Here is a 19,489-nt window from a genome sequence, read left to right as displayed (position 1 = left end):
TATTCTATATTTCCTCCTAAAAGTTTTACATTTTTTCTTCTCATATTTAGATTTCTAATCCAATAAGTAATTGATTTTTCTGTATGATGGAAGGTAGAGATCCAATTTCATACTTGTCTGTGCAGTAACCAACTGCTACAACATATAAAATCTATCACTGATCTGTTGCACCAACTGCATTAAAATTCACGTGTCCATATATGTGTATATGAGTTTAGGGGTTCTCTAATCTGTTCTCTAGCCTGGGTTCATTTTCTATCTTCATACCAAAACTATAGTCTTTACTAGTTTTAAAATTAATCTTGGTAATACAAGTTTGCCCAATTTTTTTTTCCTTAAGTGTATCATGGCTATTTTGATGTTGTGTTCTATCATGTAAATTTTAGAATCAACTTGTCAAACTCCACACAGACATAAAAAGATATTTGATGATTTTATTGGAAATACACAAAATCAATAAATCAACTTAAGGAGAATTGAAATATTTATTATATCAATTTTTCAATTTCTCTTTTTATGTAAGGTACATGAAAAACCTCACAATACAGTTTTATAATGTTCTCCATAAACAAATTTAAACTTTATAAAGTATTTATCCCTAGGTACTTTACTTTTATGGTATATAAATGGTATCTTTTAAAATTACAGATTTAAATATGTATTCCTATGTAGAGATATGCAATTAAATTTTGTTTGTTGGCTTTGAATCCAACAAACTTATTAAACTGTCTTATTAATTGTACTAATCTGTGGATGCTTTGGTGTTTTTATCTGGACCCACATGTTATCAGCAATAATGACAGTTCCATTTCTTCTTTGCCGTTTCTGATATTGTATTCCTGTCTTAATTCACTGACTACAATATCCAGTACAACGTTATAAATAGTTGATGGTAGTGAATGCCCTTTAAAATCCCTTAATGTTGGAGTTCCTATTGTGGCCCAGCAGTTAAGGACCCAGTGGTGTCTCTCTGAGGATGTAAGTTTGATCCCTGGCCTTTCTCAGTGTGTTAAGGATCTGGCATATCTGTAAGCTGTGGTGTTGCAGATGTGGCTTAGATCCAGTGTTGCCGTGATTGGGGCATAGTGGGCAGCTGCAGTTCTGATTAATCCCCTAGCCCAGGAACTTCCATATGCTGCAGGTGCAACCCAAAATAATAATAATAATATCCTTTAATCTTAAAGAAAATGTTCCTAATATCTCACTCTTAAGTATAGTATTTACTATGGATTTTATACAGATATTCTTTGTGAGGTTGAGGAGGAAATTTCTTTCTCTTCCTAGATAAGTATTTTACCACATATGGATGTTGAATTTGATGGTCATGTGTTTCTGACCTTTTAATGTGGGCTGTGTCTCCTGATCCTTCTGATCGACAAAGACATGAAAACTAAATCTTAAGTTCTGGCTTCAACAAATGTCTTTAAGAAACCAGCCAAGTTCAGTGCTCCATTTCCATCTAAAATATCCTTCTTCCACTCAGATGTAGGCTTCTGTGAATGCCTTACTTTCTTGCTAGCTCAATGATGTAGTTTTAAAAGAGACATATTCTATTTCATCTAGACATTTTGGTTATTTTTATGAATGGGTAGCTCACCCATCACCATACAGGGTGTTTAGCCCACTGTACAGGATGTAGAAGTTTGCCTTTTTTTTTTCTGTCAAAATAATGTCCCTCACTTCTTTCAAAGCATTTCTTAACATTTCACCTCATTTAGAGTTTCCTTTTTGTCATCCTCCGGAAACTTTATTAATTCTAGTTGTTTGTATCTTTTGCCAAACTTTTATCACCCAACTCCTTAACAGTTGTATAGTTTTTGGTTTTTTTTTTTTTAAGATTGAGGTTGGTCAATGGCATGCAAATACTCTTTTGTCATGTACTTGTAAACATTTTCTTGTCTTATCTTAGCTAGACTGTATGGTAGTTTTGGTTCATGAAAGCAGAGGATATGCTGTCTTTTCCTTCTGATCACCCGAGAACTCTGTAACTGTACCTTCTGTTGCTGAGTGCATTTTGTTGTTCCTCCAGTAAACCTAGTATGTTTTACAATTATGCCCTTCTACACGCCTTTCCTACAGAGATGGAAAAGGTATTACCAAAGGAAATGTAGCAATTCCTTTTGTGAACAAAGCTCTACTCCATGCAAATGTCTATACAAACCAATATATATTCCCAGCAAAAATCCAAATCAGTAGGTTATCTCACTCTCTTTCTCAGTCTCTCTCCCTCTCTCTCTCTCTCTCAATTTTTAGTAAACATTCCTTTTTCAGCATTTTCTTTTTTTTTAGCACTTTTCACCTTCTACTATGTTATGTAGTTTCCTTTTTTGTTACAGTCATTGCTTACCATCTATTCCACCTCCACCTCAGTAGAAGGTAAGCCCACAAGGGCATGGATCTAACCTGTTTGGTACATGATGTGTCTTAAAAAGTGCCTGGCCTAGAGTAGATCCTCAGTAATAGTAGTTAAATGAATGAATGGCGTATAACATTTGCATAGGTAAACGGAAAAAAGAAAATTACAACTTTATGATTTACTTTTCTCACATGGTTTAATATTTTCTTTCTTTTCTTTTCTTTTCTTTTTTTTTTTTTTTTTGTCTTTTTAGGGCTGCCCCTGCAGCATATGGAGTTTCCCAGGCTAGGAGTCGAATCTGAGCTGTAGCTACCAGCCTGCACTACAGCCACAGCAAAACGGGATCCAAGCTGCATCTACAGCCTACACCACAGCTCATGGCAATGCTGGATCCTTAGCCCACTGAGCAAAGCCAAGGACAGAACCCATGTCTTCATAGATAGTAGTTGGATTCGTTAACGGCTGAGCCAACATGGGAATTTCTGGTTTATTATTTTCTTAATCAGTGATGTTTTGTTTTATGCTTTCAGATATCAACATGGCAGGAGAACCCAAACCATACAGACCGAAACCTGGAAATAAGAGGCCCCTTTCTGCACTTTATAGGTAAGTAAGCAAACACTCTTTTGTGATATGTAGAGTGAAATTTTCTTGCAGCTTTGAAAGGAAATATAACAATAAGTAATCAAATATTTTGAAGAACAATCCTTACTGGAATAAAGTACAACAAAATGCTGGTGATCAATATATAAATATATCAAGCAGTATGGGCAGGCATCTTGCCTAACTGTCTCATCTTCACTTAAACAACCCTTTCACAAGATATTCCTCTAATAAAACCTCATAAAAATCTCTCATGACTATACATGTCAAGTAGCGGAAAGGACAATGTTTGATGACTACTTCATGTTACATACTACAGGTGTTATACATATTATTTAACTTAATTTTCATAGCAATCCTGCAATATAGATATTGCTACTGTCATCTTACCGATCAAGAATCCTGTATGTAATTTCTTAGAGATTTCCTAAGTCACAGGTGAATGATGGTGCCAGTACTCAAATTCATGCTTTCGATGCCATGCCTGAATTCTTTCCCATTGACCAGTCACCCCGGTTTCACCAAAAACAGCAGATATCGTCCTTTTCTTTTCTAGAGAGACATAACTAATGTTAGGCTTCCCCAATATACTTGGGTCAGAGTCAGTTTAACATTCTGGTCTTTCTCCTCTACATGCCCCAAGTTACCAGTGGCTATGCCTATAATCTCCATTCCGGGTAGACACAGTACACTACACTTAGCATTTTTATTGCTCTATGTATACTTCTATTAGGTTTCAAAAAATTTAGTTGATTTGGAGAAGATGTCAAGAGTAAACTCACAGAAATTTTGGTTCTTTAAAAACAGCCACTTTTGAAAAAAAAAAAAAGTTAAGTGTTCTGCTGCTGAGGCATATGTCCCACTTCATGTACTTTTGCATTGGCTTTTGTAATCTAAGTGCTGACTTTGCATCTCTCCGTTAAATTCCCTTTTGTTAGACTTAGCCAATTGTTCCAGGCTATTGAGATCTCCTATCATCCAATTTATTTGGTCCTGTCCCAGATACATATCTTCATTCCATCAGTGTCCACATCCAAAGAGCTAATGTAAGTTGTAAGCAAAGCCCCCTTCTTCCTGATATCATTTGGATAAAGGAAAATTAAGTTATACATATCAAAATTGATTATATTCCAATATAGTATAGCAAGGAGAGTGCTCATAAGACAAGTTTCTGTGCCTTTGTTCTCTGAAAATTAGCATATCTCCTTTTCAGCCACTCATGGCCTCATTTCTCTCGAGCTATAAAATAAAAGGGTCAGAACTAGCTGAGTTCTAAGGTCTATTCTTGCCTAATGCTCCAGGGATCTCTAGAGTATGGCCATCAGGGATCTTAAAAGTTATGCTGGAAAAATATCTTAATTGCTCTTTTTATTTTGTCTGTTACATTTATTTAACTATAATTTAAAAAATTATCTAAAGTGGAAAGCCACAGGGCTTAAAAATGTTGATAATTTGTTGTAAGACAGTATTGATGTTAAAAGGTCAGAGATGATGTCACCACCAAAAGACAAACAATACTTTCTGTCCCTTGTTTGAGGTAAAAGACAGTGTTTAAAAAACTGAGAAATGCAAATAATTTTGATCAGATTGATTTTAAAGTGTATGGAGCTGCAACTAATGCGGAACATGTGAAAAATGGTAATTTCAATTATTACCAGAAGAAGCTATCAATGGCTTTTATTCTCACCAAAGAGCTACCACTGTCTGTGCCATGATGTTAATTTTCATATTTTTCCTGTTCTTGGAGTGTTTTTGTTTTTTTTTGTTTTGTTTTGTTTTTTTGTTTTTTTTTTTTGTGGGCAGAAGCTTATGACAAGAAACAAAGGCCTTTTTAACTGTTACTTCTCTATCACTAAGTCATGCTGAGTTGTAAATTCAGAAGAATTGGAAGCAGAAGTTCATTTAAATCTGATACATTGTATACAAATCACATTAGTGGGAAAATGCTTATTTATCCTATTTCCATCTGTTTACACAAAAGAAGACTAGAGTGTTCTGAAACTGAAAATATAACAGAGGGAACAAAAGAGTGAACAGGCACCTGAGAAAGCCCTTTTGTACATATGTCCTCATTCTTCCATAGTAATAATAATACCTTACTTTTATGCAGACAAACTCTGTTGTCCTAGTCATTTTTCATCTGTTCACAGCAGAACTCCACAAGATTGGTATTAGGTGCCTTGATTTGTAGATGAGAAAACTAAGTTTCCAAGACAATGAAGGATTTATCCAAAATAAGGTAACAATATTAGAAACCGAACTCTAGTTTTCAGCCTTCAAATCTGAAGATCTTGCCACTAGCTCACAGCTCTCCATATTTACCCACCTACAATCATCTAAGCAATGTAGATTATAAAAAGCAGAGATTCCTGCCCACCAAAACCAATCATCAATATGTTTCTGTCCAAGAATCTCACGTCATCAGGGGACAAAGGAAAGCTTGTGTGCTATACATAGAATAAGAACAAGAGTTGCCACTATTTGTGTGATCATAGGGCACAGGTTTTGTGCTTCAAGTTCTTTATCTAATGTAATAGTTGGATAATTTTTCTTGATTCTAATCTTTGCATATTTGGGTCTATTTTCTTATCTGTAAAGTGAAAGTGCTGAAACAATGTAATTGTTCATTCATTGCTTCATTGTTCACTCATACAAGATGTATTTATTGTCTACAATGATGTAGGCACTGAGGTAGCATCTTTTCTAGGCAAATGACACAGAAATTCCAAAGGTGCAGGGCCAGGAGAAAGCATAATGAAATAAACATTTTTTTAAGGTTATAGGTAACCTCTGATTTACCTTTGTGCCCTAAACTATTATGTCTTTATATCTATTTAACTACTTTATATAACTACTTCATACCTATATCTATATACTACTTTATATCTCTATAACTACTATGTCTTTATATCTATTTAATGTATCAGGAGGGTCAATAATCTGCTGTCAGACTTTCTTCTTCACCTATGTCCATTTTATCTGCATCATCAACCACAAAGTAGTATTTACATGGAATGTTCACTGGGGCATTGCTTTGATTTGTTACTTCTTTTAACAGGATTGTCAATTTAGCCAAACAGCCTTCACTAAGCATTTCTCATGTGCTAAATTAACACGGTCTACATAGAAGACACTATTTTTTATAAACATAATGAACCTTCAGCATATCAGTGTCTCATCCATGAGTCAGATGCACATAGAAGTAAGGAACAAAAAAAGTATGCCCTACAGTTCCATGAGGACATAAGTGAGAGAGTTACTGATTCTGCCTGCTTAATAGAGAGTGGAAAGCCTGGAACACACTTGAGCCAGTTTCTGAACAAGCAGGCATTCACTCAGCGACAAGGGGGAAGAAGGGCATTCCAGGCAGATTATATTCGGGGACGTGGGCACAGAAATAAAGAAGAGCATCTCGTGGTGAGAACTAGGACAGCCCACTTGATGGAGAAGAGATAACTGGAACGTTATGGTGGCCCAGAATGTCATCATCTCTATGTGGCTGCTTATCAGACTGAGGAGATTTGGCTTTTATTCTGCAGGCAACAAGGAACCACTTGAATGTGATGAGTGACTGGATATGAGATGTGAGGATGAGTGAGAGTGACAGATCTGTCTAAGGTTTCTAGCTTAGGCAACTGGGGAATGATCACATGGTTCTGTAAAAGAAATAGGAAAGGCCTGATGAGCAACATGAGGGTCAGGTATGGAGTTGGGGGAGAGAACCAAAATTACTTCAGTCTTGGACCAATTCATAGAGAGAGAAAATTCATTAAGGTAGCACTGTAAAAAAAATGTCTCCCATTAGAGGCTATATGTAAATGAAACATAATTAATCATTTGTGAACATTCCATAAATATTAGATCCAGTCCTGATGGTGAATAGCAAATCCATTGTCTAGAAAGAATATTGTAACTTGTAATAAATTGCTGCTTCAAATGCTCTATGTACCTTTCTGTGGTGCTCTGAAACAATAATTCTCCCCCAGGAAGTGAGTTTCCCAGCATGCCAAGTTCCAATTAATGCTAAATAATTGCTAAATGGGAATAGTTGTATGATGAGCTTGCTTCTGCTTATAAAAGAGACAGACCTCTCCTTTCTGATGTAAGTAAAGCTGACAACCAGAGAACAAAGATGCTCTTTATCAGAGCTGAACAAGCAAAGATTTTCACACCCAGAGGTAGCCTTCAAGGTCACAGGGAGCACAGCTCTCAGTAAGACACACAAAACATCAAGTTCCATCCCACTCATTGCATGGATATTACTAGATTTTATTTCCAAATATGGTTTTACTACAGATATAAACAGTTGCTTTTCTTTTCCTTTCCTTTTCCTTTATTTTCTTTTCTTTTTGTCTTTTCTTTCCTTTTCTTTTTTTGGACATGCCTGCAGCATGTGGAAGCCCTTGGGCCAGGGATTGCACCCATGCCACAGCAGTGACTGGTACCAGAGGAATGATAACACTGAATTCATACCTTCTATGCACCAGGAACTCCTAGAGTTGCTTTTTTCTTTTTTGTTATAGGGCTGCACTTGGCAGCATATGGAAGTTCCCAAGCTAGGAGTTGAATCAGAGCTGCAGCTGCTGGCCTACACCACAGCCACAGCAACACCAAATCCGAGCCATGTCTGTGACCTACACCACAGCTCATGGCAATGCCAGATCCTTAACCCACTGAGCAGGGCTAGCAACTGAACCCGAATCCTCACTGATACTAGTTGGGTCCACTACTGCTGAGCCATGAAAGGAACTCCTACAGAAGCAACCTTCCCACCCCACAAAGATGACCATGAGAATCAAAATTGCTGCAGCAAGTACCTTTAAGACTGCTTAAGATTGTCACAGGATTACCTATAGTATTACCATTTTAAGATCACCACATTAGAGGTGGTAGTCATGAATCCAGGTTCTATCATAGTAAATTCAATGATCAACAATCTTTCAGAGGATGGACAAAGTAAAGTGACTCTGCAGCAAAATGTCTCTGAAAATATCTTTGCTACTTGACCTACATTAGTTCAGTTATCATCCTTCAGGGTGACTCTAGCACATCATGGGAAAGAGGAACCCTCATGTCACCCAAAACATCACCTTGAGCCTTGACAATGGAAACAAAAGCAATAGAAGCTAATTTCAACTAAGGTTAAATAGCAAAAATAAATATGGAGGAAAAGTGCCCTGGACATCTCCACTGCACTGAATTGCTCTGTTTACTATGGAATGTTTACCAATTAGCTATCATTTACTTTATTTATGTCCCCTTTTATAATGTCAAGGATGACACACAGTCACTTATGGAAGCTTAATCCTTCCAGTATCAGTGCTTCCCTTTGCATTGGTAAAACCATCCATTTCACTTGCCTAGCTAGTCAGGTGAGCCCACTCATAACACCATCTAGGAATGGACTCTGCGGTTCTCATAAGGACTGTGGAGGAAACAGAGAAACCTATTCTTATCCCCTGTGCTAATGCATCCTGTCCTGAAGTGGGCACAAGCCCAGCATTGACGTGCCTGCAAGGTTCAATTTGAAAGTCATTTGTTGTTGGATCTGTGTAGCAATTACAGTCTCTTTTTTGCATTTGATCCAGTCTTTCCTGGCAACCAAATTCCTATTACAGGAAAGTATAGTTGTCAATATCCACAAGAGGAAACACACACAAAGCAGTGTCTACTTCTAAAACTCGAAGCTGAACATCCCTACATCTGAGCAACTGAGGGTGACTTCACTTTAATTTACACTTCCCAAGCAAATATGAAATGCTGTTGAAGCAGAGAAGATTCTAAACACACTTTGTGGATGGTTTAAAATTGTGCATATGTTTGTTGGAGAGAGTGTTAGAAGGCCTGGATCCTAAAATGGGCATAGCATCATCAAGGGTTTGAATTTGATCTCATTCCTTAGCTTTATGCTAAAAGCAGCATAAAGGAAGAACAAAAGTTTCCTGAAAGATGATATGTTTATGGAACCTGGAACTGTTATAGATGCTCTACAAATGTAGTTATTCTCACTACTATGATTATTCAAAGAAAAGGCTCTATAATAAAATATTTTGAGAAGTTATTTAAAATGAGCCTTGAGCTATGAGAATATTGCTCAAATTCACAGTCAGCTAAACAGGTTAACATTTGCCATAACTGCCTAAAGAAGAGATTAAAATAAAGACAGAATGATTACACTTACTTATAGTATATTGTTCATATTTCAACACTAAGTGAATATAACTTATAATCATTTTCATTTAAAATATTTAACGAAATGCTGGGAGTTCCTGTTGTGGCTCATGGGTTACAAACCTGACCAGTATCTATGAGGACATGGGGTTCAATCCCTGGACTCACACAGTGGGTTAAGAATCGGTCACAGATGTGGCTCAGATCCCACATTGCTGTGGCTGTGGTGTAGGCTGGCAGCTGCAGCTCCAATTGCACCCCTAGCCTGGGAACTTCCATATGCTGCACACGTGCGGCCCTAAAAAGAAAAAAAAAGAAAAAAATGCTGACATAATACTCATTAAAATAGTTCTGCTGCTGTCAATTCTCTGCTCTATTAAAGAATGGCATATTTGCAGTCTTCTGTCATGTTTTTAATGCATAAATGTCTGTGAATATCTTCTTGCACACAGGAAGAACATGGTACTAATACAAGGAGACTGGATGGTACAATTTGGTACTCCAGATAATCCCTCTCTAAGGCTTTTTAAACAATTAAATTTGATTTGTTTGATTTGAGGTGATTTTGTTTGTTTGTTTGTTTTTTAGGGCCGCACCCATGGCATATGGAAGTTCCCAGGCTGGGGTGGAATTGGAGCTACAGCTGCCGGATCTGAGCCCACACCTGCGACTTATACCACAGTTCACAGCCATGTTGGATCCCTGAACCAATGATCAAGGCCAGAGGTCAAACCCTCATCCTCATGGGTAGTAGTCAGATTCGTTTCCACTGCACCATGATGGAAACTCCCTATATAAGATGATTTATGATAAAAATCAAAGGAAGCAAAACTATACAACCAATTTTAAGAAAAGGTAAACAATAAGAGCCAGGAACTGGGGGGGGGGGGTAGGAAGTGAGGTTGGTGGTTGGGATCAGGCAAATTACATTTAAAAAATATAATGCAATAATAAAATATTTCAATTGGGTATCCAACTTAGCTTTGAGATTTCTAGCAGTCGAAAAAGGGAGAGCATGATAATTTATGTAACCGCCTATTAAAAGAGTACTCCAATCTGTGAAAAGAGACTATTTTTTCCTTAATTCTCTCTTCTGAGAGAATTACTCATCACAGATGAAATTATCTAAACAGCAAAGTAGACACCACCTTTAGTAGCAGTTAGACAATATTCTAACAAACACACAGAGTTTGTTTTTGTTTTCTTTAATTTTTATGGCTGCAATCACAGCATGTGGAAGTTCCTGGGCCTCGGATTGAATCCAAGATGCGGCTGTGACCTATATCAAAGCTGTGACCTATGCCAGTCCTTTAACCCACTGCCCTAGGCAGAGTCCAAACCACAACTCCTTAGTGACCTGAGATGCTTCAGTTGGATTCTTAACCCACTGTGCCACAGCAGGAACTTCCACACATACAATTTTTAAGTTAATGGGAATTTTCTCATAAATTATCTCAACAAATCTAAGGATACGCTGTAGTAGAACAAGCCACACAGTCTTTCCTTCTGCTTCTCCCAAAGCAGTTTACCATCCTGGAACAAACTGCATGAAACTCAAAAAGAGTGATATACCAAGATGGCTAGAGCAGCACCTGTTCAAATCATGCACGTAGCTGCATGCTGGGAAGAGATAGAAAGCAAGAGTGACCCCTCAGTTTGTTTGTCTACCCAGCTTCAAAGACTGAAAGAAAAAAGACCATGCTTGGGTGTTAATGACCCTTCCCGGGCCTCTTGTAAGGCCCCATCTGGGCCTTTTCTCCTGTTACTAATATTCCTCCTCTGGGATCGGGAGAAATGGAAGAGGAATTATAAACCTAGAGTAGGAGAGAAAAGGCTGAAATTTCATCTCATCCTCAAGTTGGCGGGGCAAATGAAGACACACAACTCTTTTCTTCTAGCTGGTAATTTTATTATACTTTAGAAGCTGCGGCCTGTCATGAACCCATGGCTTTCTTTCATTTCTGAAAACAGGGTTTTCTGTTGAAACAAAGCCTCCTCATCAGCTGTATTTGGGTGTGATGGCCTTTGGGTTATTTGTTGTATCTCTGCTTGTGTTTTTCATGCTTTTCATGATGGGATATTAAAGTTAGAGCACAGGCAGTAACCGGCTAGTCCCACTGGATCATAGCAGGATGGTGGGCATCTCACATGTCAGGGTCTTTGCAGAAGTATTCTCTGCCTGGGAGGAAGTTGCTTTCTGGATTTTACCTTCCAAAAACAATGACCTAGCTTGATCACAACATGGAGTGTCTTCATTGTTGGTACTGATTTCTTTTTCTTTCTTTCTTTCTTTTTTTTTTTTTTTTTTTTTTTGAGGGGGTCATTACAGTAACCTTTGATAGAGAATGTAGAGCTTTGAGCTTCCAGTCTAAGTTAGTTGTCTTTATTTTTGAGGAGTTTTGCCCCAAAGGGCTCATATCCCTTCTGTCTTCTCAATCTAGACATTACATTAAAAATTCTAAGACATGTTGCCCATTCCACAAGGCTACATGGAAGAGGGCATGAAAAAATGTATATATCTCGTCTTATTTTTAAACGAATCAAAAACTAAAAAAAATTTCCTTTCGGAAAATTTTTACTGTATTTACTTATTTATTTATTTATTTATTTATTTACTTTTTAGGGCTGCACCCAGGGCATGTGGAGGTTCCCAGGATAGGGGTCGAATCGGAGCTGTAGCTGTGGCCTAGGCTACAGCCACAGCAATGCGGGATCTGAGCCACATCTGCGACCTAGACCACAGCTCACAGCAACACCGGATCCTCAATCCACTGAACGAGGCCAGGGAGAGGATCAGCAACCTCATGGTTCGTAGTCGGATTCATTTCCACTGTGCCACGACGGGAACTCTTCTTTACTATTTTTTTAATACAGTTAAAAACAAAGTCTTCTCCAAACCCAGGAATCCTCTCCACAAAGGTAATAGAGAAAGAAAACACATTTATTATTGAATAAGCATTAATCCAGAATGCACATCATGGGTAATCTGCTAAGAAATTGCAAAGACAGAAGTCTCACCTTTTTATATGCTGATGCGGATATAACCCATTTTATACATATTCTCAAGATAAACCATAACTATTCCTCAAGTAAGAGGCCTTGACAACACCATTTGTCTTGCATAGCTCATTATAAATTCACCTGGGAATGAGGGTGACTGTCTGTTTTAACTAACTGGTAGTTGGCTTTATCCAGAGGAAAATAACCATTCTCATATCTTTACGAGAAGTAATAGTTTTACACTTTGGAACTCCTAAATTGGACTCCTATCCTCCTGTAGAAACTGGGAAATAGAGGCCTTGTATCCCTAGATACTTAGATTTCAAAGAGATGGCTGCTGAGTCCTAAAGAAAAGATAAGTTTAGGTCATAAAGTCCTATCTAATTTTCAAAAAAAAATTATATACATTTCAAAGAAAGAGGAAAACACAATGACCATTTTTCTAAAGTAAATGATCCAAGGAAAAGGAGGGAAGAGAAATCTCTTCCCTTAGTTTCAAGAGGAAAGATTAAGTTTTAGGTTCATAGGTTTCTGTCTCAAATTTTAAAAATACAATTGAGAGTGATATTTAAAGAGTGGTTTCTGTAAGACTGATGGAAGCTCCTTTTATTATGCCCCTTCCCCAGAGGTTAACCTTTGTACCACCTCACTGACTGCTTCTCTAAAGCACCAGGACCTCTATAATATTCCCATCACAAGTATGAGGATGTTTTATGACCGGAGAGACTGCTTATCTTCTGACTACTGGAAAAAATAAGTAGAAAAGTGTCACAATGCAGAAGAACATCTGAGCCCACACAAAATGAGAGGAAAAGGTTAAATGAATATATGTCACTTTGCTGTACATTAGAAATTGACAGAACACTGTAAATCAACTATAATGGAAAAAAAAATCTTTAAAAAAAGACAGGATGGTGATAATATAACTTTGTAAATCAGCTATACTTTAATAAAATAAATTAAATTTAAAATGAATATGTATGATATAGATGGATATGAGTGGATTAATGGAAATCAAATAGCTTATTTTCTCCATCATCTTGTCTCAACTTTTCAATGTGAATGGGTTTTTTTAACCACATATGGCTAAAATTAACTAATTGTATCATATTTATAAAAATGTAGTTTCCTCTGGTAAATTAAAGTTTGAAAATATTGCAAATTATAAGCTAGTAGAAAATGTTGAGTTATAGAAAGATTTTTTAAAGTTTTAATTATGAAAAGTTGTGTATAACAAAAAAGTGAAGTTTGTAAGTTTGTTAGCTTTGGTTAGCTTTAAATACATTAATTAGAGAACAGTTCACAATTTTCTTGTAAGAATTATATAAACATTTTGGTGTCTTCGCAAGAATAATTATTCTGATTGAGTTAAATACTAAAAGTAAAATGCTTCATTTTTTGATATTGAGATGGATGAGGGGGAAAAAAAGGCAACATATAGTCTCACTAGATTATCAGTCAGCTGTGTATGATGAATGCTTTGCGCAAATATTTGTTCTTTTAGAAATTAATTAACTCTATTAAACTTTCAGAATTCCTTTCTAGTGTAATGATAACATGATTAATAATTCATCCTTACTGGTATTGTTAAATGTCAAATACTCAGGGTATTAAGGAATCTTCTTCCAGATTCAAGTACTGACATATATTCCATGTACGTTTATTCTATGGTGGAATCAAGGACCAAGAGCTTGTTTTGAGTTAAGCACATTATATTGAAAATGAAGCTGGCTTGCTATACACTCTGTACTTTAGTATATGTTTGAAATATCTTCTCTCTGAGCACTGAAGTAGAAGTCAGGAAACCTGCAACCACCTCCTGTATCTGCTACTACCTGTCCATGCCAACGAGGTGGTTTAAAGTAATCTTACCTCTTCTAAGCCCAGCGTTTTCCTAACAACATGAAAGAATTATGTTAAAGCATTTCTCAGATTATTCCCATTTCTAACATCTGAGATTCTGCTATTGTCTTTCTAATCCAGACACTAAAGTAAGGCATATATGTTTCATTATCAAGTTTATGCCTTTTTTTTTCTTCAAACTCTATCCAGTATCTTAAAATAGTCATATCTGTTGACTAAGTAATTCCATTTCTGGGAGTATGTCTAGATAAATAATCCCAAATATTTTAAAATGTAAAAATATATACATATGAACATATTCCCAAGATATTCTTTGCAGTTTTATTTATAATAATGAGTCATCTGATTCAACCAAAATATTATACAGTATTGAGTATTCCACATCTGCTGATGGTATGTTCACAACTGTTCAAATTATAAAGGAAAGATTTAAGATACAAGTAGAGAAAAAAAGGAAAAGCTATATAAATAGCATATATAGTAGTATCTAATTACATATTATAGAAACAGCAAACCAAAACTACTTACATGTGAAACAAATATGTGAAGCGAAAAAATAGAATTTGAAATATTAGCCGTAATGTCTTTGGACAGCAAGAATATGGGTAGTATATTTATTGCAACTTTAGTACCTGATGCACATTTTCCTTAATGAGAATTTTATAACAAAGAGAGAGAGATTTAAAAAGCAGATTTTTTCCAGTGGTAGATGATAAACACAAAAGCACATAGGCAAGAATGAGGACGTTTTAGGAGTTCCTTTGTGGTATAACAGGTTAAGGAAACCACATTGTCACTGCAGTGGTGAAGGTTGCTGCTGTGGTGCAAGTTTGATCCCTGGCCTGGTACCTTCCACATGCCAAGAGAATGAGGACTTTTTGTGCTCAGTGTTATGTCAAACCAATTAAACAGATACAGCCCTTCATCTTTATAACTAGACTCTTTCAGTCACCATAGCTATTATAAAAGTTAATTTTCTAAAAGGGCAACTTCATTAACATTTGTCTTATGGTTCAGCTCAGGCCACCAGCCCTATGTGGAGAAGCAGTCACTGCCAGGACTCACTGCAGGATCAGGAGTTCAGGGTGCAGTGGAGGAGCAGCTGAAATCATCTCATCTTCAAAAACAAAAAAGTCAAAATTTATGAGCCCTTAAAGTGAGGCAATAAAATAAGTAATCAGTAATGCATAGGGATGGCAGTTCTTCTGACTACAGATTAGTGAGCCAGTAATAAGACAATGGTGTCTGCCTGACATTAACTGTACCCTTGTATTTAAAGCTGTATTTCAGACACTTTGCTGCTATTGCTGCCTCTTTGAAAGGGCACATTGCAGTGAGCTACAAATAGTAACAGAAGACTTTTAAATAAAGTATAGGTTATAGCTTTCGTGTGTAGTGTGTGGTACATGACAGAAAGAGAGGGCAGAGGTTCTGTGTTCCTAACTTTTTAACAGAGAAAATCAATCCCTGTAGGACAGCCAATCATGATGAGTCTGAGTACAGTAAATGTATCAGAATGTACTTTTAAGTAAATGATATACCAACCCATAGCTAAGTTTGAAAAGGGAAAAACGGTGACCCACAAGACAGATAATCCTGTGTGACATAGTGTTTTGTGTTAAATTGCCTACCAACTGTTTCAGGCATCTTAAGTCCTATTTTTAATAAGCCATTCACGATATCAGGGTGAAGACTTTATTATGATATTGTGAAATTCTAGGAGAACTTAAGTAGAATTATAACTTAATTTCTTGATTTGCTGAAGATTTTGTTTTTTCTCATATCATATTTTTCACTCTGTATTACATAAACTCAATATAGCAAATCCCATGTTTAGAAGGTTGAGAAAATAAATATTTTATAACCAATATTTGAAAATAGGAACTAAATTGAGTGTAAAAAATTTGAAACATGTGGCAGGAAAAAATAAAGACTTTATGAAAGAAATAAGTAATACCAGCCATACACTTTAACTGAAAAATTCAAACATATTATTTTTTTAAATATAATACTGAATAAATAAAAAAACAAGAAAAAATTGCTTTATGTGTAGGTGAAGAATAATGTGAGCAGGGAGTTATCAGACAGACATTCTCTACTCAGTCTGGCTGTAGAGACCTGCCACCCAATAACCAGTTGTGAGTATTCGCCATTGACTCAGATCCAGAGCACAGCTCCAGTTTTGGGATATTGACTGAAAATGACTCGGAAGGCAACTGGGAAAACCAGTCAGCTGGTCTCCATGAAGGATCTTGGGACAGACCCATAAGAACTTATTAGGATCCAAGAGAGAAACGAAATGTTAGCAACAACTCAAATTGATAGAGAGAAAGACAGACACAAAGAGATACAGAGAAAGATAGAGAGAAACACACACACACAGAGAAAGAGAGAGAGAGTGAGACCCAGAAAGAGGTGAAGGACAAAAAGAGTGTAGCATGGAGTCAGCCCTAAGAGTTTATGATAGAATGATGGAGACTTTAAGAAGAATTTTTGATCCCAGCACTTGTGAATGGACCACATGTTCTTAAGCCTAGAAGAATGACTTATCTCTAAGCCTCTATCAACAGAGCTGGTCAGGAATTGATCCAGTTCTGCCTGTATTAAATATTCTTATGGATCTAGTGGAAGAGCAGAGAACACAGACTCACTGATATGATTATTCATCAAGTAACTATTAAGCACCCACTGGACATTGTTCTGGGAACTAAGAATCCATCAGTTAACAAAATGGACAAGAATCCCAGACCCTGCCTTTAAGTGTGAGGTAAGTGATAATAAACAAAAATAAGCATTTAAATCAACGTTAATTTAAAAGGGAGGAAGTATTAAAGAAAATGTAAAGCAAAGTAAAAAGGATAAGGAATGGGAAGGGAAGAAGTGTTGCAATTTGGAATAGGGTGGTCCATGAAAGCCTACTCAGAAGGCAATATTTGATGAAAGACTTTAAGGAAGTGATGAGCAGGTAAGGTTTTACCTGGGATAAAATCATCCTGGGCAGAGGGACTGAGAGCACAAAGACTCTAAAGCAGAAGCATGCCCATGTGTTTAAGAAAAAACAAGGAGACTGTGTTTCTGGAGCAAATGGTGAAAATTCAGTGGAAGCACCAAGTCACATAAAGCCTCATAGACCACTACAGTTCTTTGGCTTTTTCTCTGAGTGAAATTGAGGGTCTTTGAAAGGTTTTAAACAAGGAATACCATGACAGGACTTAAATTTTAAAGGGGTACTTTAGCTTTTTGTTGAGAATATGTTAGGAAAGAAGGAGGGAGGAACATGGAAAAACAGGCAGAAGATTATGATGACTCAGATAAAGTGGTAGTATCTGCGATGAAAACAATCATTATGCTATGGATATATTTTGAAAGTAGAGCCAACAAACTTACTGACAGATTGCATGTGGACTGTAAAAAAAGTAGAAAGTCAAGGACAGTAATACCTACTGCTACATAAAATTTACTGGCTTAAAAATTTATTATTTGTCTTATCCAGAAATCTGAGCTGGGTTCAGTTGAGTGGTTCTGCTGTGTGTTGTGTCCGAGATGGTTTCTTCACTTATATATCTGGTGCCTCAACTGGGGATGGCTAGAACAGTTTTGGTGGTTGGCCATCTTCCTCCACATTATCTGTCCATGTGGTAAGCTTAGACTTTATCATGGGCGCAAGTTAATCAGAGTTTCACATAGTGACTGAGTTCAAGAAGGAAGAAGATGCTGCCTGTCTTTATAAAATTTGGGCTGGAAGTTGCACAATATCGTATCTGTTGCACATTCTGTTCATCAAAGCAGGTCACAGGGCCAGTCCATGTAGAAGATGGGGGGCATAGACTTCACCTTCTGATGGGTGGAGGGAAGGAACTGATGAGGCTCAGATAATCTACCATAGATGTCTCCAAGGTTTTTGAACTAAGCATCTGGATGTATGACACTGCAATTGAGACTGGAATACTTTCAGCAGAGGATGGAGTAGGCCAAGGTAGGTGATAGAGATTATAAGTGTAGCTCTGGGGTATACTAAAGTTGTGGTATCTATTAGACATCCAAGTTAAGATGTTAGGTAATCAGTTGAATGTGCAATTCAGAGTTCAGGAAGAGGTCTGGACTGGGTACCCGCATCTGTGAGTCATCAGTATGTAGATAGTACTCAAAGCTATGAGACTAGATAAGAACAAACACCAAAGGAATAATTAAAGGTAGAAAAGAGAAGAACTCCAATGACTGAGCTCTAGAACACACTAGTATTTGAAGTCAGGAACTAGCAAAGGTGAGTCAAAAGAAATGAGTAGTGAGGTAGTTACACTAACTGATATGGAACCCAGAGAAGAAAATGTTTTCATGGAGAAGTAATCAACTGGGTCAGTGCTCTTCAAAGTTCATGTTACCTGTAATTCTCCATTGGACTGTGTATTGTGAAGCCTGTTGGAAGCTTTAACAAAGTCTGTGTCCATCAGGTTTGGGGTCATGGCTAGATCCTGCATGGTTAACTCAAGGAGCAGCACAGGAGGGGCTTGGATTTGAAATTATAAACTCATGCTCCTATAAGATAGCCAAATTCATAGAGTTAGGGGAACATAAGTCCTTGCACTAAAATGGAGCCTTGACAGTCATGTATAACTTTTCAACACAACCCTGAAGGAGTAATACTGAGTAACCCAGGCAGACAATTGGCATCACACAATTTTGTCAGCATGTGGTAGTCAAGGTCATTAAGGGCTGGGATTTTTTTTTTTAAACCAGAAAGGTAGGGAGCTGGGTCTGAGAGGGCCTGAGGTTACCAAGACAAGAACTCAGACAAGTTTGTTGCTGGGAAGAGCAGAGACTTAGTTAACCTACATATATGCAAAAATGAGTTATTGTTCCCAAGCCTGCATCAAATATTAGCTACAATTTAGGCTGAATGACCTTCAAGTGTTTTTTATGATAGGGCAGAGGAGAGGATGAGGTTGCACGTGGGACCAAAATGGGTATGCGAAGGTGGGGCACAGGTAAAGAATGTAGACCAGAGGAGGAGGGGGTTGGGGGAGGGGATTGTGAGGATGAAAGTCAACTGCTCATCTCAACCTACTGGAGCGGCCCCACAAAATATTATGTCACTTAGTACCATTCACACTCTGAACAACTTATTATGACTGGCTATCAAAAGACTGCACAGAAATATATTGGCTCATATCTATTTAAAATGGATGGAAAACAATAAATGACATTAGAATTCTGCAAAGAATAGGACTGAGGATTGAGATATTAAGCTGGATAACTCTGTGACTGATTACTTGCCTGTCTGTGCTCTTGGCAGATGCACAGTTTCTCTGTAGGATTTAACAGCTATTAGCAAGTAACTAAAAGAGACAACTGAAAAAGACAGCTGAGCAGCCACTTGCTAGTTTTTCTTAAATTTACTTCCCTTGACTTGCACAGGTCTGGAACTGAGGTGAGCAAATCTTCCAGAGTGAAAATAATGGAGTTTGAAAGTATCACTTTTCAGAAAATCATTTTTTT

At 37.1% G+C, this 19,489-nt stretch overlaps 1 protein-coding gene across 18 annotated transcripts in view; it reads left to right on the top strand.

The window, feature by feature from the left end:
* Positions 1-19,489, top strand: part of RALYL (RALY RNA binding protein-like) — a 774,288-nt gene that overhangs the window by 628,770 nt on the left and 126,029 nt on the right. For all 18 annotated transcript variants that reach the window (XM_021090630.1, XM_021090635.1, XM_021090620.1 and 15 more), the window contains one exon: positions 2,887-2,962. In XM_021090630.1, the coding sequence (XP_020946289.1) occupies positions 2,887-2,962 (76 nt within the window). The remainder of the gene's footprint in view (positions 1-2,886; positions 2,963-19,489) is intronic.

Source organism: Sus scrofa, chromosome 4 (genome assembly GCF_000003025.6).
Source record: "Sus scrofa isolate TJ Tabasco breed Duroc chromosome 4, Sscrofa11.1, whole genome shotgun sequence".
NCBI classification, from domain to species: Eukaryota; Metazoa; Chordata; class Mammalia; order Artiodactyla; family Suidae; genus Sus; species Sus scrofa.
The sequence above is the reverse complement of the archived record's forward strand: the minus strand, read 5'-3'. Positions and strand labels throughout refer to the sequence as shown.